Genomic DNA, 23,221 nt, shown 5'->3' with positions numbered 1-23,221 from the left:
CTACAACACAGTATCCGACTTCAGTAGCCCATCTCACGCTACAACACCTGGTACGTCCGGCTACAACACGGTATCCGACTTCAATAGCCTGTCTCCGCTACAACACGGTATCCGACTTCAATAGCCCATCTCTGCTACAACACAGTATCCGACTTCAATAGCCCATCTCCGCTACAACACAGTATCCGACTTCAGTAGCCTGTCTCCGCTACAACACAGTGTCCGACTTCAGTAGCCCATCTCCGCTACAACACAGTGTCCGACTTCAATGTCTCCGCCCATCTCTGCTACAACACAGTATCCGACTTCAGTAGCCCATCTCGCTACAACACAGTGTCCGACTTCAATAGCCTGTCTCCGCTACAACACAGTGTCCGACTTCAATAGCCCATCTCTGCTACAACACAGTGTCCGACCTCAGTAGCCCATCTCCGCTACAACACAGTGTCCGACTTCATAACTATAGTACTTTAGGACATATTGTGTTGTCGTATGTTTGTTCTGGGGGCCTTTTTTTATTTGTTTGTTTGTCTTGTATCTCCGTTTCTGTTGTGAGATTGTCCTTCACATTAATGCGACTATGGAGACCTTGGGGTATAACTCCATATGCTCTGTGTGTTTAAGCAACAACTGGGCCTGCGAGGTAAACCGATATCCTATACAACCTCCCCGTGTATTCAGTGCATGCACCGCGGTGTAGCCCAGGACCTTACAAACAGGTATCATAGCTGAAATATTCAAGTAGAAAAACATTTGCAGACGGAGCACGTTGTATCTGTATCGCAACATCCATCTGTACTAGTAATCTCCCTCCTCTTATGTCAGCTCCACCAGTCGGGTAACGAGCACAGTCTGTACCATGCACTCTCAGTGCACTTAACCCGTTACCTGGTACCACTGCTTCCTTAATATAAACGTGCGATTGAGTAGTTAAATGTTATAAAAACTTCGTCACAGGTCTTATCTCCCATATACCAAGTGTGACACTTATGCTTTGTGTCCCTACCTGCATGGGCAACAATGCTAAAACTGGTGGAATAATATTTTCATTAACTCACTCTTGCAAATTTTGTAATTAATGTTAAATCAGTAGATGGACATACGACATCAGTAACGTGCTAGCACAGGTGTCTACAGCACCGTAATAAATAGTTTAGATTTGCGCCCCTTGGACGAGCCAGAACCTTATGATGGTGATTTCGAATTCGTTAACACCACGTTAACACCAGCCCTTATTCTCGAAACGTTCGTAGCCCTAAGAATTCTTAACTTTGATCGCAGCCAATGTGTTAAAAATGGGCTACAACGTTTCGAGAATACCTAGCCAGATTAACCAATTTAACGTGCCGTATTGTACATCAGAAGACCGGTAGGCAGCTCCATCTTGAGCCATGCTGATACAAGCACGTGTTCGTGTTTGAGACTGCAATATTACCGTTATAATATTATATCATCGGTGTTTATGACATTGACTCAGAACCAGACAATGCCGGACATCACGAGCATCCATCAATGCTGGTTTAACTCATGTGTGATATTGTGATTCTGCGAGTATCAATTATTGTACAGTATATGCTTGTTTAATAGACAGACAGTCAGTGTGCGCATTCGGGATATATTTTATACAGGTAATTTTCTCTGTTGATTAACTCAGATTCAAGGTACGGATAGGTGATAATCCAGTTTTCGACAAGGAATGACCATACGACAGAAGCACGACGGTGCACAGAAACGTGTGTTCCTGTGTGTTCCTCTAGGTATAGGGTTCCGTTTTCAGTGTTATTTCTCTGTTATCTACTAATCTTGCGAAACTCTGGAATGTCGGCAGCATTTGAAGTGGGTAGTCTCGTAATAACCTTACTGCTTCCTCTTCTTTCAATGTAAAGTCAATATGGTGACTCCTCGGTCGTGGATAGTGAGACATGCACGTGATGTTTAACAAATACAGGTTCTCGCTTGAAATATCAACCCCAGTTTAATATACGCTGCATGCATCATGATCTTTCTTTGAAAAGTGCTATCATGACGAAGATGACCCTTTTGTCAATCGATGTTAAGAAAGGATTGGCCTTACACAGAAACCTCTCAAACCGTCAAGGTCAAAGTTATACTCGGTTGCTAACGTAACTGGATCGGTTTCATTCATAACAACTTAACTCGGGAACAATTGGGCCGTTTTTTGACGTCATGGTTACGTCACAGCCATATACATGGATATGAAGGCTTGTTGTGTCCATATATAGAGGCGAGGATTGCCGCCAAGTGTTTCTGTTTGACGCGTCGCTGTCGGCGGCGATTGCTCTACAGCGACCAAAGGGTCAAGTGCCCATCCAGGGGAACTGTCCATTGTTGATAAGGGAATGTCGAGTAATAGTAACTTGTCGGATAGCATCACCATGACTAAGGGAACACTTCTTGGATGACATTTCCATCACTGTGTCCATACTGGCACTTATGATTCAAAGTTCAAAATATCCACATTTCTACAACACATTGAATAATGCAACTATTGCTTGCTAGACCACCGCCTGTCAAACCACTAATTAATTATTGTAAACAATTCGTGTCATACCACACACTACCTTGTACAACTATCGCTTGTCATACCACACACTACCTTGTACAACTATCGCTTGTCAGACCACACACTACCTTGTACAACTATCGCTTGTCAGACCACACACTACCTTGTACAACTATCGCTTGTCAAACTACACATTACCCCGAACAACTATCGCTTGTCATACCACACACTACCTTGTACAACTATCGCTTGTCATACCACACACTACCCCGTACAACTATCGCTTGTCATACCACACACTACCCCGTACAACTATCGCTTGTCATACCACACACTACCTTGTACAACTATCGCTTGTCAAACTACACACTACCTTGTACAACTATCGCTTGTCAAACTGCACTACCTTTACAACTACAACTATCCCCGTACAACTATCGCTTGTCAAACATGACACTACCTTTGTACAACTATCGCTTGTCAAACCACACACTACAACTATCGCTTGTATACCACACACTACCTTGTCTTTCGCTTGTCAAACTACACACTACCCCGTACAACTATCGCTTGTAATACCACACACTACCTTGTACAACTATCGCTTGTCAAACTACACACTACCCCGTACAACTATCGCTTGTAATACCACACACTACCTTGTACAACTATCGCTTGTCAAACTACACACTACCTTGAATAACTATCGCTTGTCATACCACACATTACTTATAGTAACCAATGTTTGTGATACCACACATTGGATAGGTTAACATTGCTTGTCATACACACGGAATAATCATTCTGTGAACGTGTCTCAGCTGTAGTATTCCACTATAACGTCTACGGTTTTCCTGCATGTGTAGTGACTCACACCAGGGGGAGAGTTTAAGGGGAGTCGACACGTGATACAGGTAGGACGAGCAGGTTATGTGGAGCTGAATAACTCACCCAGCAGGTCAGTCTGGAGTCCAGTCATCTCATAGCACAATGAAAACATGCATATAACTTTAAAACGTCAACCCTGATTTGACAGAAATGTTCTGACGCCCTTCCAGGCAATGTTGCATACGACACACGGTCTCCGTCAGTCATGTCTGGCTAGGTATATCAGAAAAAAAACATAATGTAACCTTACAATCACATATGAGTACTGGGTATTAGGTTAAAACTTTACGTCATGTAAACGATTATTTTTTGTGTGAAAAATGTTTAACATCATACCGACTTAAAGAACTTACACTGATGATGTTTATGACAACGGGTGCATATCTGACCCCCTGGGTGTGTTGTGACGTAAGACTGAGTGGGTACTGTTTTATTCCCCACCCCTACCACCACCCCCACCCCAAGCGATAGTCCAGCACCATAACGTCATTATACTGGGTATCAAACCTCCCAGATTGTAACTCCGGCTTCCACTCGCCACGGCGTCGAACCTGTTAACATTCTGATGATATCACCAGTTAGCACTGGGAACCAGCTTCACGTCGATGTGCAACATGTGAATGGTTTGTATATATTCAACGTCTACGCGACGTTTAAACGACGACATCCAGCGTGTCTGGTCCCTGTAAGAGTCCCGGTTATGACGAGCGTACGTTTCAAACACAGGGCTACCTTACCATCCCCTGTTCCAAGCAGCAATAAACCTTCATGCAGTCAGCAATTTTCAAGGCCCTCTATATCGCTAGACCTTTCCATTCATTATAAACACCACAAATGACGCACATATGTTTTTTCTAAGACGGTGGATATTAAGCCTACATACGTTTCAAGGAAGAATTACAAATAGAAGCAAGCAATTTCAATAGGGCAGAAAAAGTAAAAGTGACATTCGGAAACCTCAGTGATGTTGCTGTGTATTTTTAATGTTACAACTGACTGTGAAGGGCGGCACTTATTACTAGATGACACAACCACACACATCCTACCACCAGCAGTATAGAGGCGAGTGTCTGTACGAGGTGACGTAAAACAGTATACCTCTGTCAAGCAGTGAGAGAAACTAATGTTCCTTCCTAACATGATTCATGTTTCCCCCAACTAAGTGCTCCTGGAGAAGGGGCCATGAACACATGTCATATCTAATCAAAACACAGCTTCGTCTTCAAGTGGTATAAAGGAGGCAAGAGGAATCTTGGTGGCTACCGCAACACCTAAATAATTGCACGTTCAAACCTGTTAATGTCAAATTCAGTATCATGTTTAGATTGTGTCATGAGTAGGAGGTCATCAGGAGCGGGTTTTTACTGTTATTATTAACTGGTTGCTAGGTGTTTTTGTAACAGGACAATCCAGATGCTGGAGGATCATAAGACATAACTACAACTGATAATTATTCATTGTAAAAAGTTAATAAATAATGCAACTGTTCATCGAAGAAATTAAATCGCAAGTGCAAGATATTTTAAAGAATAATTTGAGCCTTTCCTCCCACGTCAATCTGAACCGTGGTTTAATTGAATCACTGTTCAGAGCAGCGTTAAAGCAAAAACATCCACTCTTTCATAAACACCTCGATACCTATGACATGACACGCTACCAACATAACCACTTTCCTTTTAGGGAAACGATGCGATGTTTCTCATTCACTGAACACATTCCCGTTAGTTGCTTACGGTGAAGAGGATCCATTTACATATGACGTTATTTCAAAATGGCGGTGTTTGCTCATGCAGTTAGACCCTCTTTCTTCCTGTTCCAGGGTGTGACAGCGGCTTCGGCTACAACCTGGCAGTGAGGCTGGACAAACTAGGCTTCACTGTGTTCGCCGGATGTCTGATGCCCGACCGAGAGGGTGCACGGCAGTTGGATGAGGAGACGTCGGACAAACTTCACATCGTAAAGGTTGACGTCACTGACGACTGGCAGGTGCGCGGAGCCCTGAAATACGTCAAAGAAAACCTTAAAGACAATGGTGAGACTATTACAGAATACTGTGTATGCCACAGTGTAGAACCTGCGTTACGACGTGCACCACACATTGTTTGTCATTCGTTATCTTTTCGACATCGGCTACAAGGCCCGTGGTGATGGAAATTTACATAAATGATTGTATCGTATCTACCTCTAATACGTGCTCGCAGTATGCTCTCATGTATGTATCCGAGGTGATTATATTTAACGTCGAAAGGAAATTGTTATTGCAACATTTAGAGAAGCTGTCGGCAGAATGGTTTCGCCTTCGTTGCACGTCTGTTGATATGGTAAAGACTAACTACACAGTTAAACCCCCTACAAAGCTTCAATGGGCGTTGTGTCAGCGTTTTGTACTATTTGACAAGTGTTGGCCGTTCAAAGCCAAAACTTAAATTGCTTTGGCCCTCTACGCATGGGCAAATGAACTATTGTATCGTTTCACGTACGTTATCTTCTTTGTGACGGTCAACGTAAGTGATATACTAGTATGTCCCAGTGATCCACAGGTGAACCCGACACCGACATTTGCAGTCGAAATCAAATATTGAATTTTTTTTTTCAAAAAGTTTGAAACTATATTCTTAATTGCCGAAAGGAACAGGGCTTCAGCGAATGCAATGAAAAATCTCTCTCTATGCGTCGGTTGAGCTACCGAGTCCCGTTTTAATATTTACAACCGCACATAAACATGTTTCAAGTAAACCACACACGGACCGTGCTTCAAGCAAAGGTCATACAGACCTTGCTTCAAGTAATTCTTGTACACATATAGATATTAGTTTAATCAGACTTTTCCAAGCCTACATAACATGTAACATGATGCTTTAAAGTCACGTCTGTATACATTTGGAACGTACATTATCGGCACATCTGATTCACTGCTGAAGTTTGGTCACATGTGTCAGGTTCTCGGGCCTACTCGCCAACTGCATCTGCCGTTCAACGTCGACGAAATATAAAAAAATTAACCCCCAAACATGGTGACTGTTTACCTCCTTGTTCAACACTTGCCTACAGCCATGATCATATCGGTAGTACCTAAATATGACGAGCCAAAATAAACAACCCCTACGTATACAAATCATCGCCCACAGACCCATTCCGGCAGTCGCTACACAGTAATGAGACGAATGTGTTGCTGCTTGCCTGAAACAAGCCAAGGTTAAGCTCTAATGAAGCTTTACGTTCTGGATTCCAGTTCGGTTGGAACCTCCACCACTTGTTTGAAATCTTTCCCTCTCTGCTGAAAAGCACAAATGATCAGAAGAGTAGGCTTCTGTAAGACGGTCTGTATATAAAATCATGATGTCATATGGAATAGTATGCTAGGGGTCAAAAACATAAGTATCACCTCTGGTCATGTGTAATCAGAAATTAAGACAACTGTGCCGTATAATGTGCATCATAAGAACATGCACACTCTCTTTAAGAAATATTATCTGCACGAATTGGAAACAAAAACATATTCCCCATAATGTCTGCATCATTATGATAAGAATCCGACACGTTTTAAATGGATCCAAACACAGTAAATCACTCAGATTCGGAGAATGTTTCCTTGTTATTTTTATCATTTTATTATAGTGCGTACATATACCATAGTTTTAAATCTGGTGTTTTTGTTTCGTAGGTATTGGTTTTGATATCAAATAGTAGCCCCCTGCTATTTTAAACCATTATCACAAGTGTTATCAATGATCAGACATGCTGCACGAATACAAGACACATATTCAGCGGGTATAAATGCGTGTTTTACATACACATTAGTTCTTGGACGCGTGTAAGGGAATTGCAATCTGCCACATTTACAGCTTATACAGAAGTAGTAAGACTCTTCCGGTAAATCTCATTTCAGTGTTATGGGCCCTAGTGAACAATGCAGGTATCGCCGTGTTCACGGAGATCGAGTGGTGTTCTGTCGACCAGTTCCAAAGGGTCATGGACGTAAATGTGTTTGGCGTTGTGAGAGTAACCAAAGCGTTCCTACCTTTAATACGCCCGTCTAGAGGACGAGTCATCAATGTGGCCAGTTTGGCAGGTAAGTGAGACAAATATTCACTGATGCATGTGGCGTGAAGATTCGGGATAGTATTGTCTTCAGCAACCCATGCTTGTCGTAAGAGGCGACAAACAATCTCGCTGACTTGGTTGTTTTTTTATATTGTTTCTGGTTGAAGGGAATGTGTTCCAGCAACGTTTGACGTATGTAAAGTCCGCCACATGAATTTTTTAATGCCTTCAGTGTTAATCAAACTATACACGTATGTAGCTGGTATATTACGGCTATAAATTGCGGCTCAAAAGCGCTTTGAGCCATGGGCGCTGATTATTCCTTGTAGGGTTCTGAAATGCCCGATCTCCATATGTTTTTGTACAGGATTTGGATGTTTGAAGAAGACAGACCGTAGTGATCGTTAAGGTTCATGGGCCTACACAAGATCAGAAAGATAAGCTTGTCCCAATCCATTCGGAGTGAGAACCTTGAACTGAATACGTTCTTTCATGGGAATTCAATGTTATGTCATCATATCTGCTTGGTCTTGTGATAGTTCTGGCTGCAGATTTTTGCACCTTCTGGTGTCTGGAGATAGATAATCGGGAAGACTGTTGAAAAGGTCATTGCAGGGAAAGACTTCCGCCCGTATCCCCCCCTTTAAATTCCATTCAAATCATATCAACAGAATCTACCATATATTCCTCATCAGGATGAGTTTTAACATGTTTTTTAATTGTATCTGAACATACTGAAACACATATTCAACTTCTAAAAATGCCACTTAAAGAAATGTTTCCTCATCGTTAAAATGTAAGGGGGATACGGGCGGAAGTCTTACCCAGATGTTTTGTTGAGCGGTTTAAGGGAGATATAGATATGGCTGCGTAAAATGAAAAAAATAGTATAAGTTGTTCACTGGTCTCGATAGAGGGGGCTCAGGGAACATAACAAACATCGAGGGTACATCAACCCATGGGCCCCGAGGGACCAGTGAACAACGTATTTATCTTACCGAACACCTCAATGGTAATTTTGAACTGTTTGAAGCACGGGTATCGGATCGTAGTATGGAGTACCAGACGACAAGACGACAAGAAAAACAAATTTAGAGTTATCTCCCTCCCATCGATTTGCATTCGCAAAACATCGGTAATTTCCGTAGATCACACGTGATTCAATGTTATTTGAGATAAAGAATTACTACCATGAAGCACCAAGTGAGTTCGGCATTCCCAGCGGGGTACATGTAAAATGTTACTCTCTTGTAAGCGGGGTACATTAAAAATAATAGAAGAGCGCTCAGTCAATCAGAAAACGACATTACATTTTATGTGTGAGGCAAGATAATATTAGATATGAATGTCACCTACAATATGAGTGTAGAGTGTAAACAATAGTGGACCTTGCACTGATCCCTTGGGGACGCCCTAGATACGTTCCATTTGGCAAGAGTGTGTACCATCAACACAAACAGACTGATGTACATTAGATAAATAATATCTGATCCAATTCAGTGTCGTTTTTCGGTTACTCCAATAGGTGCCATCAAAAAGAAAACCCTTTAGCGTATACGTAAATCATAGGCAATTAATTGCAGTAACGCTTTATGAACAATTTTACACTATGTTAGTTAAAAGACCTGTCAGCTAAGTGTTAGAAAAGCTTGGAATTCGATTCACGACTAGAGGAACCTTTGCTTGGCTAAGGGAAATATCAAGTGAATATAATCTTCTTAACTACATACTGATTTAATGGTAATTTAATTATATGTTTATGGTAACTGTATAGGGGTAGAGTAGTTAAAACGTTCTCTCGTCTCGGCCAGGGTTTAAATACACCAAATAGTTAAGTGTGTAAAGACCATTTCTGGTGTCTAGTGTCCAGGTATTTTAGTGCAAAAAGCGGCCTAAATCCATACTCACTCACTGTAACGGCTATATTGTTTGGGCGAACTCGTGTGTATATGTTGCTTGTAACACACACCGTGGGACGGACGACTTCAAGTAGAACTGTAAGATAGTTATGTCTCTGGGTCATTAGGGGAATGCATGGAGTGACAAGGCTGTGAGTCACCTTATTAATAATAAGGTTTTTAATTTAGCTGTCAGAAAGCACTCTCCTTAAAGGTTGACTTTCCTTTTGTTGTTTTTGCAGTACAGCGTAAATTCAGATGGGTACTTGACGAGAAGTTGAGAAATTGCTTTTGTATAAAAAAGTGCTAAACTAAGCTCATGCACCTGTCAGATGTTAATTTGATCTCACGCTCGTGCCGCGTTGTTGGCAGACCGTCATACACTGTCTCTCCAGCCTACTAGTAGTTCATCAGCCTCGGAATATCAGGGCCGCCATTACAAATAATTCGAATAAAGCCCGTTCAATTTTTAATGCTCGTTTTTCACGCGCATCGGTGTTTCAGTTATGATGCAGAGTTGAGTTGAAGTTTTACATCACATCGGCATATTTCAGCCATACAGCGACTATGAGTGAGTGAGTGATGTGAGTTTTACGCCGCTTCTCACAGTAACACTCAGTATCACCTCGCGTCAGCTTATAGAGGGGGGACATTCAGAGGTGATGGAGGTCACAGATGGTTACCACTTCCGTAACCCCCGCCAACACGGATGTGAAACATTTACGGGGCCATCCAGGATTCGAACCCACACTCATAGGTTTCTGGTGTGTCCACGGGAAAACTGCTCACAGCCTGCTCTTTTACCGCACACAGCTTTCCCTTCTCGCCAACACCTGGTGTCATCACCACTGTTCCTATATTTTTCAGACCCGTGAAGATCCGGGTTAGAATTGATCTTCAGTAGCCCATGCTTGTCGTAAGAGGCGGGATAGATGCCTGTGCTGTTGATCACTGGATTGTCTGGCCCATCTACCGTAAACATTTCTCATAATACAAAAGGTTCACCCAGCACGACTGTTTCAGGAATGTTACAATGAACAGGGCGTGTAGGGAGTGACAAAAAATCATACCTATTTGATACCATCTATCTGTTGTTATTGCAGTAACTTAAGGAAATTTATGTAAAAATCTGAAAACTGAAAAGAAGATTACGAACTTCAGTTGCTGGGTAATACCTTCCTTTATCATAATTAGCCATATAAGCTATATCCTAATGATTGCAGTATCTACATTTTCAGGAGGATAACCTTCACGCGAACGGTTAAAGCTGGCAATTGTATAATCATTATTGGAATCATACCGATCGGCAGGCTTTACGGTTTGAGATAGAGAAATTGTAGTTTTACGGTTTTAGATAGAGAAATTATAGTTTTACGGTTCCAGATAAGAATATCATGGTTTAACTGTGTGAGATAAGGATATGCTATGTTTATCACCCCTCTGAGAAGTTGGCGGTCTGCAGAGAGCATACGGAGGAGGGAAGTCTGACATTTATCTACCGGTATATATCACGGAGTTCGTTAACACGGGTACTTGTGTTATACTCTGTTGAATTTCTGCAGTGAGGGATATATCAGTGCCAAATGTTGCATAAGTGGTTACATGGTGTGCCGGTAAGGTGTATTTTGGTGTTTAAACATAGTAAATCACCGCTGTATCGTGTGATTGTAATGTTGGTCCATTACATGATTGTGATTGTAATGTTGGCCAATTACATGATTGTGATTGTAATGTTGGTCCATTACATGATTGTGATTGTAATGTTGGTCCATTACATGATTGTGATTTTAATGTTGGTCCATTACATGATTGTGATTGTAATGTTGGTCCATTACATGATTGTGATTGTAATGTTGGTCCATTACATGATTGTGATTGTAATGCTGGTCCATTACATACATGATTGTGATTGTAATGTTGGCCCATTACATGATTGTGATTGTAATGTTGGTCCATTACATGATTGTGATTGTAATTGTAATGTTGGTCCATTACATGATTGTGATTGTAATGTTGGTCCATTACATGATTGTGATTGTAATGTTGGTCCATTACATACATGATTGTGATTGTAATGTTCTGATTCTAGACATGGGTGCAATATATGAAGCCATTCCTGGTCATGCTTGAAAAATGCTAACAGTAAAATCCCGCTCACATTATTACTGAGTAGTATATTATCACAATACGTCGCAATGATGACTCCAACATAGGTCGATATAACCATAAAAAATATTACCTTAAGTAATTCAATAGAGACTGGAACGTATTATTTATTCTACACAGTGCCGACATTAACATTAGGACTTCCGGCTAACCAGGCGCTAGAGATGGGAATCTGACGATCACAGCAGTGTATCGTGTAACTTCATTCTTTTGTGGGCCGAACACGTGTGGAGCAACTAAGTGTTATTGTAACTGAAGCTACTACACAGACCACCAAGTCCCTGCAGGCGGGAGGAAACGACTTGTTATAACAAACAATTGGCAAAATGGGGTTCCGTAATGACGGAAGTCTGGTATACAGAGGTATTTTACGATGGTATGGTCTACTTAAAGCCAATAGAAAACCGCGCTTGAAAGAGGGACAGGCTCGACTGGGAGAGACCACGTTCTCACCAGATTAGCATCCATTATTCAGAACTGAATGATTAGGTCTTCTTGTTGTGTTTGGATGATGTATGTATTACACACAGTGATGTAATCACAACGTTTGTTAAATATTTATGACGCCTCGAAAACAGGAAGTATTTTTGACGCTTTTTTCTTCTTTAGCGAAGAATGAATTTCGTAAGAAATACCAAAGGGGAGAGACTGACATTCGAGGATGTTTTTGATTACTTAGCCGACACAACCGTCAGGACCTGACACACAAATTCTCAGCCTTGATATTTCAGCGTGTTGGCGTCAGACAAGGAGGTAGCTATGGCCTGAGTTATTAATGTACAGACACATTAGTTCTGGGTTTCTTCTCTTTTCTTTTAAATCTAGCAAAACGTGAATGACAGAACATTCGAAGTGATTATTTGTTCGTGTAAATTTGTAAGGCGCTACTGCTACATTAAAGGGCCCTGACGAGGGAGGTCAACAGTCAGTACTCAGAACATTGCGAAGTATTATGACAATCATGCTTTCGGTTTGGTCAGTAGTAACGTCGCAAACCTTGTTCTAAAATACGAAATCATCTAAATGTGGATGAAGATCGTCTGCCTGCTGTTTTCGTTTCATTACTGGAATTCGTGTTTTGCAAATCAAATATGTGTTCTACCCTGAACAGTATACCCCCATTAGGTCCCTCATGGCCCGACGATAACAACCAACTGCTTATTCGATGTTAATAAGAGTATCACTAGCTATGTTTGGGAAGCTCTGATTGCAGTGTTTCAGCGACATTTTTGGTCAAAACCAATTTTTCAAATGTGTAGTATCTTTTGCCCAGCAGTTTAAGATAACACAAGCCTGGATCCCGATCCACAAAGCGTTCGTAACGTTACGACCTGTCGTAACTCTATAGTTCATCATATGCTTACGAATGTCGTAGCGCTACGAACACTTTGTGGATCGGGAGCCTGGTCACTACTTTGATTGATTTTCCATTACAATTCATAATTCATAACCAACAACAGCCAGTTGCCTTTCCCTTACCCGTTCCAGTCGCTGTTTCCGTAAGCATGTGGAACAGTGTGCCTGTGCATGGGGTTCCTATATGATTCCTGAGTGGCAAATGTGTGAGATATTATTTCTGAAGCACACACAGCATTAGGAAGTGTGAGCATGCGTGGAATGTTGAATGCCTATTTAACATTTAAACATAGGATAAGTTTGGGGTATTATATTTTATTTTGCTCAGTTGCCTTGGTTACCGTAATTGCTCGTTTCATTCCGGGACATACCGAATGTCCTCTGTCCAGTTATAGTATGAAGCGTGGAGCGGTGACGAATGTACCAGGGGAGTATTCGGGGAGATACAGAATAATTTATTACAACACAAATCTGTTTGGCTGTTATTCCGAATTTCCCGATCTGTCGGTACAGCGCCTGGTCAGTCACGAGCGAGCATCTATAACTCACCAGATACCATCATGTCGAAAAGAACAGAGGAATTTGCATTGCACGAGAAGGTTACGTCACTCATCATCACATCTCTATCGTAATAGTTGTAGCAATATTGTAAAATAATGCAATGGTTGTACCTTAACGTATTAGGAGTATCACAATCGGTGTGCCCACACTGTGTTAGTCTCAGTAATTATACGTTTAGTGTTGTCGCATTTCAAAACTTATACGGAGAGTGTTGTCGTATCTCATGGTGGACCGAAAAAAAGTCATGGAAAAAATGTCATAGGAAAAAAATCATGGAAAAAAAGTCATAGGAAAAATAACTATTATAAAAAATCATGTTCTCCAGTTATTTACTTTGTATATACTATATTTTATATATTTCACTTTTATCGTCAATAATAAAAACATCCTGTTCTCCAGTTATTTGTAAAAAACTAATTTCAACAACAACTACTGTTACAAAAACGTCCTGACATCCATTTACTTTGTTTATACTATTTCACTTTTAAGATAATTATTCCTTTCAGTGTGATGTTGTAAGCAATTGGATCTTATCAAAACAGGAGAAATGAACTTATTATTATTTGTTTAGTTCTTAAAGGATTATGGGATTAAAAGTCACAAGTCATATGATTATTTGTTTAGTTGCTTTGAGCTTGACGATATCACACCGATTAATGAAATCATGGGATTATCAGTTAATGCTTTTACTCAAATGGCTTCTTCTTGCAGCTAATATAAGACACGCTGGCCGTAAGACTCAAACTCTTCACGGCATTGGCTGGAACGTTCGGTTAAATAAAATATGCTAGGACAACTGACTGATGTAGTGCTGTTGCAGATGATAGTGTTATGATGACAGTGCATTTTCTGATGTCATGTATTTTACTTGAATGATTACATTAATTATATAAGTTAGGTTCAAATGTGGTAGTGCTGTTGATGATAATATTGTAATGACTTGTTAAAAAAATACATTTATCAATACTGACCTTTTTTTGAGTTTATGACTTTTTTCCTATGACCCAAAGCTATGATTTATTTTCAAGGACATTTTTTCCTACAACCTATCTCAATGGTTATGCGTGTAAAGTTGTCGTATCTCAATAGTGTTATTTCTTGTACAATTGCTTAAAGTACTCGCAATGGTCTCCCAGTTGGTTTACCATGCATTTTTCCGATATTGCAATAATTTAACAAATGTGTGCATTTTATATTGCCTTGGACATTTCTATTAAAGAGAAAATAACAGATAATGACGTTTGACATTTGTAGTAACATAAGACACTTGTTGCAGTTCTGCATACACGCTCGCAGTTGAATGTTGTTAAAAAACTTTGTTCGTTCGACAGGAAAGCGTGGGCAGTCCAGTTGGACTGATTGAACCCCATTTGCACGCCAATATCCTCTCATTACATGCCCACGCTCAGGATTTGACACACATCATAAACTTCGAGATTTGACAAGTTCCATGCCGGCGCTGAACACGAGGAAGCATTACGTAAAACCTCCACACAAAAGACTTGATTGATATAGGAGTTCGGGTTTTTATTGAGTTTATTCTGCATTATTTCATTACTCATTTTGCAGGGTCTGTGACAGGACACATAGCGTGTATCGGGGCGCGTTCGGAGGACAGTATTTTCTGTACATAAACCCACACACTTGACGTGTCAGCCTCCAGTATACATAATGTGTCAAGTACCGTATACCGAGCATGTGAAGGGCTCAGTCAACACAAACTGAATGTTATTGCTTGCGCTGTATTCCATGTGGCGCCCCACACGCCTTGTTGTTCCATGACGCGGCAAAACTGTCCGTAGATCTCGATGGCCCTCGGGGATTTATACATGTACAGGGAAATTGTCCGTGATGACCTTCGGGGATTTAAACATGTACAGGGAATTTGTCCGTGATGACACTCGGGGATTTATACATGTACAGGGAAATTGTCCGTGATGACCTTCGGGGATATAAACATGTACAGGGAATTTGTCCGTGATGACACTCGGGGATTTATACATGTACAGGGAAATTGTCCGTGATGACACTCGAGGATTTATACATGTACAGGGAAATTGTCCGTGATGACACTCGAGGATTTATACATGTACAGGGAAATTGTCCGTGATGACACTCGAGGATTTATACATGTACAGGGGAATCGTCCGTGATGACTCTCGGGGATTTAAACATGTAGAGGGAAATTGTCCGTGATGACACTCGAGGATTTATACATGTAGAGGGGAATTGTCCGTGATGACTCTCGGGGATTTATACATGTACAGGGAAATTGTCAGCAGATGAGACAATAGTAGCATGTATCATACCGTTTAGTGAAGCTTATATCATACCGTTTAGTGAAGCTTATATCATACCCCTGAATGTAGGATATATCACAACCCCGAATGAAGCATATATCATACCGTTTAATGAAGCATATATTATGATTTAATTTTAATGATTAGTTAGCGTTTTCTCCCGCTTTTAGCCACAGATGTACACAGAAGGGGCTTTACATGTACCCATGTGGACTCTGAACTCGGGTATTTGATGAGTCAGCCACTCGGTATCACGTTACCACCTTTATTGGTAGGTGGTCTATTGATAAGATATTATCAACGAGGTTTTAAGTATAAATGATTGCTGTAGGTTGGATGTTTTAAACAGTATGTTTTACCTAACCTACACAGCAGACGAGGCAAACAAACCACTCTAGTGTACACTCGGGTGTTGCTCAAACATGTTGCAATCCTCCATCGTTTGTCTCTTCACTTCCTGCTATCGTTCAGACATCGTACTAACAGCGATATGACAGTGTGAGATACAACGGTTTCAGAGATGAGGTTGTGAGATACGACTGTTTGAGACATACCGTTGCGAGATACGACTGTTTGAGACATAACGTTGCGAGATACGACTGTTTGAGACATAACGTTGCGAGATACGACTGTTTGAGACATAACGTTGCGAGATACGACTGTTTGAGAGAAAACGTTGTGAGATACGACTGTTTGAGAGATGAAGTTGTGAGATGCGACTGTTTCAGAGATGAGGTTGTGACATACGACTGTTTGAGACTTGACGTTGTGAGATACGACTGTTTGAGACATAACGTTGTGAGATACAACTGTTTGAGACATACCTTTGCGAGATACGACTGTTTGAGACATAACGTTGTGAGATACGACTGTTTGAGACATAAGGTTGTGAGATACGACTGTTTGAGACATAACGTTGCGAGATACGACTGTTTGAGAGAAAACGTTGTGAGATACGACTGTTTGAGAGATGAAGTTGTGAGATGCGACTGTTTCAGAGATGAAGTTGTGAGATACGACTGTTTGAGAGATGAAGTTGTGAGATACGACTGTTTATTACCCACGTCGTCAACGTATGGGTAGTTGCATACTTATCTCGTACGTCACACCAGTATCGTATCGCCTTGACCTGTTTTTGCACTCTCCTACTCAGAGTTCCATGCGGCAAGCCAGCATAGTACCTCTGCCACAGGCCATAAAAATGTGACGATTCGTCACATCTTGCAATGTCCATTCAATATAATGTACAGATTTATTTTACTCTTTTATTTTTGACGAGTCTACACATCTAACTAAACATCTTTAATAGAATGGTTTAGTTTCACTGAGAAAATATCCGAAAACATGTAACACTATTTCGATTTGCGCAGCGATTCTTTGTTTACATAGGTTGTACGGCTCCACGTGCTGTCATCGAAGCTGATGGAGAGCAAACGATGCAGCCAGTTTGATATCTAAATATGTACTGTCATAGACCTTACTGTCGCAGTTGTGGAAGAATATATATGTAACAATGTAAAACAATATGAAGAGAGCGCCGAAAAGCTTTCCTGAGTCCAGTCTCTTCATATTATGAATATGCGCGTTTGTTTACAAACAAGAGAAAAGTCCGGTCACGTGATATGCAAATTAGCCTGTGCCGAAGTGTGCTGTTTTTGTAACGACTTGACCTGAGATTCTAACGATTTGATTGGATAACCGATGACCTCTCAATTAGGTCACGCTGTGACGGAACTACTTTTTCATTCATAACAAACACGTGAATTCATTCATTCTACAACTTAATTGCATTGTGGGAATGTAAACATTGCGAACGTTGCCGTATCGCTGTTTAATTGGGAGTCGAACTGAGACATTATATGAGTCGAAAAACATAAACGCAAAGTTTCCACCAGTGATGTTAGCCGAGTGAAGCAACTGCAAACTAAGAAACGGGGTACTACGGAGTAGTTTAATGTAGGAGGCTGTACGAGGCGATGACAACGGACATGCATCGTGACGTCGGTTACCAAGGGGGCAGACGAGCACGGCGTAGTGACGTCATTACAGTGTGACGTCATGCAAAAGTGTACTACAGAACAATATTCTTCCGCACCCTCTTTATGAAACCGGTTTCGGTTTGAAACGATAAAAATAACAAAAATACGCTATTTTGTCAATTTAAACCATGTAAGACGTGGGTAATGAATAAAATACCACACTCGGTCTCATAACATTCGAATTATACGAAACTCGTGACCTTCCTATGGTTTCTAAACCTCGCTTTCGTTCGGTCAGATACCATAAGAAGGAAACTCGTTTGGTATAATTCGTATGTTATGAGACCGAGTGTAGTATTCTGTATTAGAGACATGACGTTGTGAGATCCGTCTGTTTGAGACATGACGTTGTGAGATCCGTCTGTTTGAGACATGACGTTGTGAGATACGACTGACTGAGACATTAACGCTGTGAGAACAATTGAGTAGAGTTGGACTTTACGTCGCATCGGCACTATTCCAGGCATATAGTGACGAGATCAAGTCTGCATTCACAAACACTTCTGAGAACAACTATGTTAGACATGTAGTTGTGTTTTTAGACTGTTTGGGGCATTACGGTATGATATACGACTGTTTTAGACATATGGTTTTCTACAAAATGTAGCACTCCTGTAAATACCTGACGTTCCACAACACAAACACGGTTTCATTATCTTCAGGGTTCCACTCTAAGTGTACAGTTACAACGAAATTAGTGTAATTCCCGACCTTCCGCTCCAGAAAGCTCCTCTTCGTACAATAGCATTGGAGCCCGGAGTGGGCTGTCCATAGGTGAGATGGGGACGGGGGTCATTGGGACCATGTCGAGTACTTCAAGACGAGCAAGGGTTTAGGTTTAAATGATTAGGTTTTGAACAGTATGTCAGTTGAACTAACCTACATAGCCGACGAGGCAAACAAGCCACCCTAGTGTACACTCGAGCGTCAAGTGTTGCTCAAACAAGATGCCATCCTCCATCGTTTGTCTTTACACTTCCCTTACATATCGTACAGGCATCGTACCACCAGCGACATGTCGTGGTGAGATACGACTGTTTGAGACATGCCGTGGTGAGATACGACTGTTTGAGACATGCCGTGGTGAGATACGACTGTTTGAGAGATGAGGTTGTGAGATACGACTGTTTGAGACATAACGTTGTGAAATACGACTGTTTGAGAGATGAAGTTGTGAGATACGACTGTTTGAGAGATGACGTTGTGAGATACGACTGGTTGAGAGATGACGTTGTGAGATACGACTGGTTGAGAGATGACGTTGTGAGATACGACTGTTTGAGAGATGAAGTTGTGAGATACGACTGTTTGAGAGATGAAGTTGTGAGATATGACTGTTTGAGAGATGAAGTACGGCTGTTTGAGATGACGTCTGTTTGAGAGATGACGTTGTGAGATACGACTGTTTGAGACATTAACGTTGTGAGAACAATTGAGTTGAGTTGGGCTTTACGTCACATCGGCACTATTCCAGGCATATAGTGAGAGATCAAGTCTGCATTCACAAACACTTGTGAGAACAACTGTGTTAGACATGTAGTTGTTTTGAGACTGTTTGGGGCATTACGGAATGAGATACGCCTGTTTGAGAGATGAAGTTGTGAGATCCGTCTGTTTGAGAGATGACGTTGTGAGATGCGACTATTATGAGGTTTTGAGATACGACTGTAAGCAAAGTACCCACTGAAGTCCGTGGGAGCTTAAAGTCCCATCACTTTGCATAAGAGTTTCATTTTATGAAGAGCTCGTCAAGTTTATAATGAACGATGTTTATTACAAATGATACAAATTGTTCAGTTTCTTCATTGGGAAACAACCTGCGAGTGAGATAAAACTCTTTCGTGCGTATTCTGTTGTCATGCATTGGTTTCTCCTTATCGCATCAACCAGTGTCATGCGAGGCAGCCGGTTTCTATGCTATCAGTGTATAAGGGTGGTGGGGTTGCCTAGTGGTTAAAGCGTTCGCTCGTTACACTGATAGTGAGTGAGTGAGTTTAGTTTTACGCCGCTTTTAGCAATATTCCAGCAATATCACGGCGGGGGGACACTAGAAATGGGTTCATACACCCGGTTTCGATTCTCCACATGGGTACAGGGTGTGAAGCCCATTTCTGGTGTACCCCCGCCATGATATTGCTGGAATTTTGCTAAAAGCGGCGTAAAAAACTAAACTCACTCACTCACTAACTATCAGTGTATAAGAAGCAGCTTTCTGTAAACATAGGAGTGCACTTAGAATATCACACTCAAATGGATCATTCTCAACACATGCACCAGGAATGTTTGTCAGTTAATTGTACTTTTGTTGAAATATGTCACCAAATGACCGAGTATATTGTTTTCTATACGTTAAAACGTAAAGTATGTTTAAAAAATGTATTGCGCATTCTGCGCCACTTTGGTCCTCGTGTGGTAACGGTGAATGTCTGTTGCAGGTCGCTTCACTCTCCCCGCGTTCTCTGCCTACTCCATGTCCAAGAAGGCCTGTATTGCCTTTTCGGATGGTCTGCGTCTGGAGATGGCAAAGTTTGACGTCAGCGTGATCACCATCGAACCAGGCTTGTACAGGTTCGTCTTACAACTGATAACAACATAAAGACTTCTCTGTTTCCTCCCATTACAAACCACCAGTGGTGCTTCTTCCGGTAGAACATGACATACCTTCTCTGTTCGCAATAACCAGTTCATTGATGTATACTGATCATGGAACCAGTTTCGTCAGATAATCGCTACTGTTCTCTGTCATATTCTCATATCGTATCATACTTTCCAGAGTAAACTAAAATTTAGCCTAAATACAGAACCTCCACATTCACTGATCAGTACCACTTCTACATATGTCTGGGGCGGTGGGGTAGCGTAGTGGTTAAAGCGTTCGTTCGTCACGCCGAAGACCCGGGTTCGATTCCCAACATGGGTACAATATGTGAAGCCCATTTCTGGTGTCCCCCGCCGTGATGTAGCTGGAATATTGCTAAAGCGGCGTAAAACTAAACTCACTCACTCACTCTACGTATGTCTTTGATGGGCGGACTGAATATGCTCAGTAAAATGGTCGCTATCGCATGACAAGGGCATAAACGGAGAAGGTCAGAACAATAATACCTGAAGTAGATTCATTTGACGCTATTCTAACAGAAAGAACCAGGAAGTTTCAAACATTATTCTTAAAAATCTGTGTTCTATTTATGTGGCGTAATAAGGGCGGAGAAGGTCTTGCCTACACAGCAAGTTTCGAGTATTACTTTTCAAGTGTTTAATGTCAGATCTTGTATAGGATGATATGAAATATACAATAACAATATTGATAAATATAAAAAGGTATGGTTTACGTTATTTGCAGAACAGATAAAGTAAGTTATTGTAACACCGTTCTTCCTCAAAGCGAGAATTTATGGATGTCAACTTCTTTATTTGAGGAACACGACGTTTCGGAGTATATTCTTTCTTCTTTATCTGGTATTCTTCATTTTACATGCTACACCATGAATTGGGCTACATATACATCTCATTCCGTTATCTAATATCCAACAATACTTATTCTTTGCTGCAGAACGCCGATTTCAAGTGAGAACTATTTGATTGACATGAACCGGAAGTCGTGGGCAGAAACCCCCAAAGAGGTGAAAAATGACTACGGAGAAGAATATTTCGACGCCTTTTTGGAGAACATCACACAGCAGATGAAACGGGCGCGACCCAACACCAATGAGGTCGTGGATCTCATGGTTAAAGCTGTTACCACCTCCAAACCCAAACAACGCTATGTCCCCTATTGGAAGTCAGATGTGCGCGCGCATATTTTGATGTCACTTCCGGCTTCCATTACTGACAAACTATTCAAAGCATACACAGTTAAAGTTGAGGTCGAGTCTAAGCGGAGAGCATCAGACAGGGACAAGTCTAACGGAACACCATCACCAAAGGATAAGTGAAGACAGTTCAAGCTATAGATCGTTTTGCTAAGATGCCCACAGGTGGCTGTCCATTGCAGGCAGTGCGTCTGTTCTGACGGGAACTAATGACACTGATTGACATTAATACCTCATCGAAGTGTAAGGCAATCAGAGGCAAGTCTCCCTCTAACATGTGACAGCGTTCACACATTGAATAGCTATGGTGCATCTTGCATGGTGCATTTAATCGACATGATTGAAGATGTGGGTGGCACTTGAGATATCTATGATTGTTTCTACTTTGCAGAATATTGTCGAAAGAAAATCTATATGGTTACCTGATGGATGTTTTCCAATGAAAGAGCTATGAGATATTGTATTGCTACTCTAAAACGTTCATCATTGTCAATTGTGTTAAAGACAATGTTTTGACATATTGATCCACTTTAAGTGCAGACGTCTGTCGTGTGAATTTGCTGCATTGATCTCTATTCCAACACTAAATATTTGAGAAATTAATTAGGAACGTATGTATGATGAAATATTACTAAAAGCCATGCTTAGACACAAAGGAATAGGTATCGATCGTTTTGCTACATCAATGTTTTTAGAATGCGCGTCATTGGTACTAATAATGCCAAATATGCCAGCAAGTTTGAAACATAACCCTCTTGTAAATAAGCCTATCATAGTTATCTCCCTTTATTAGATACAGTTATATTGCCTGTTACCCTGAGGGGCGACCAGTATTTAGTGCCTATCGTTTACCAACTAGACATGACCATTATTTTATCATTGTAATATTATCCATTTGTCTGTTGTTATTCTTGAATAGATTTATAAAAAAATTGTAACGATACAATAAATTTCTGCATGGAAATACAAGGGTTCCTCCATAGCAGATCTTATAAGTCGAATAAGCCTCGAGACTTATTCTTCTTTACGATTGATCTGATCATCCATACAAGTATATACGACTTCTCTATCTCGAAATCAAATATACTCGAAGAAATCCGAAGTCTAAAAAATACAGCCGCGTTATTATATTGCTAATGTTTTATCAATCCGGTCGTTTTGAGCGCCATGGTATCTACTTCCTGTACTAACGAGGGTACGCTCATTTTCTGTGATGGTTTTCTGACATTGCTGCGATCGAAAATGCAGAATCGAGGAAAACTAAAAAATAAGGAGGTTTTCTTGTGGGAAGTGTCTTCACTTCTTAAGCAGGGAGGTATCTGATCTGAGTATAAGATTGGTGTGAATGAGGCCTGGAAGGTTCTTAAGCTTGCAGCTGAAATGGTATCCTTGTGATATCGTAATTTATAGCTAACTGTATGCTAATTTCGCTCCCGCGACAAGGATGAAAACTTTAACACATGTGTTTTAGATTTGACGTTGCCCCTGCATTACCACAAATATATATCTGGTCAAGATTCTTCTTGATATGGCTGTTATACATCGGATATCGGTGTAAAAAACACTTACGGTAGTGCAGGGACCCATGTGTAACTGACAGACAGTTAATTGTTACTTTTTTTCCATTCGATCA

The 23,221-nt window shown here is 41.0% G+C and overlaps 1 protein-coding gene across 1 annotated transcript in view; it reads left to right on the top strand.

Annotated features, from left to right (window-relative positions):
* The window catches only part of LOC124268036 (D-beta-hydroxybutyrate dehydrogenase, mitochondrial-like), a 43,085-nt gene extending 20,236 nt beyond the window's left edge, over positions 1-22,849 (top strand). The window contains exons 2-5 of the mRNA XM_046703044.1: positions 5,232-5,444; positions 7,302-7,484; positions 20,212-20,344; positions 21,330-22,849. Coding sequence (XP_046559000.1) covers positions 5,232-5,444; positions 7,302-7,484; positions 20,212-20,344; positions 21,330-21,711 — 911 coding nt within the window. The 3' untranslated portion in view covers positions 21,712-22,849. The remainder of the gene's footprint in view (positions 1-5,231; positions 5,445-7,301; positions 7,485-20,211; positions 20,345-21,329) is intronic.
* Positions 22,850-23,221: the final 372 nt, after the last annotated feature.

This window comes from Haliotis rubra, unplaced genomic scaffold, assembly GCF_003918875.1.
Source record: "Haliotis rubra isolate DU_JTF1 unplaced genomic scaffold, ASM391887v1 Scf1358, whole genome shotgun sequence".
Lineage (NCBI taxonomy): Eukaryota > Metazoa > Mollusca > Gastropoda > Lepetellida > Haliotidae > Haliotis > Haliotis rubra.
This window is presented reverse-complemented; position numbering and strand designations above follow the sequence as displayed.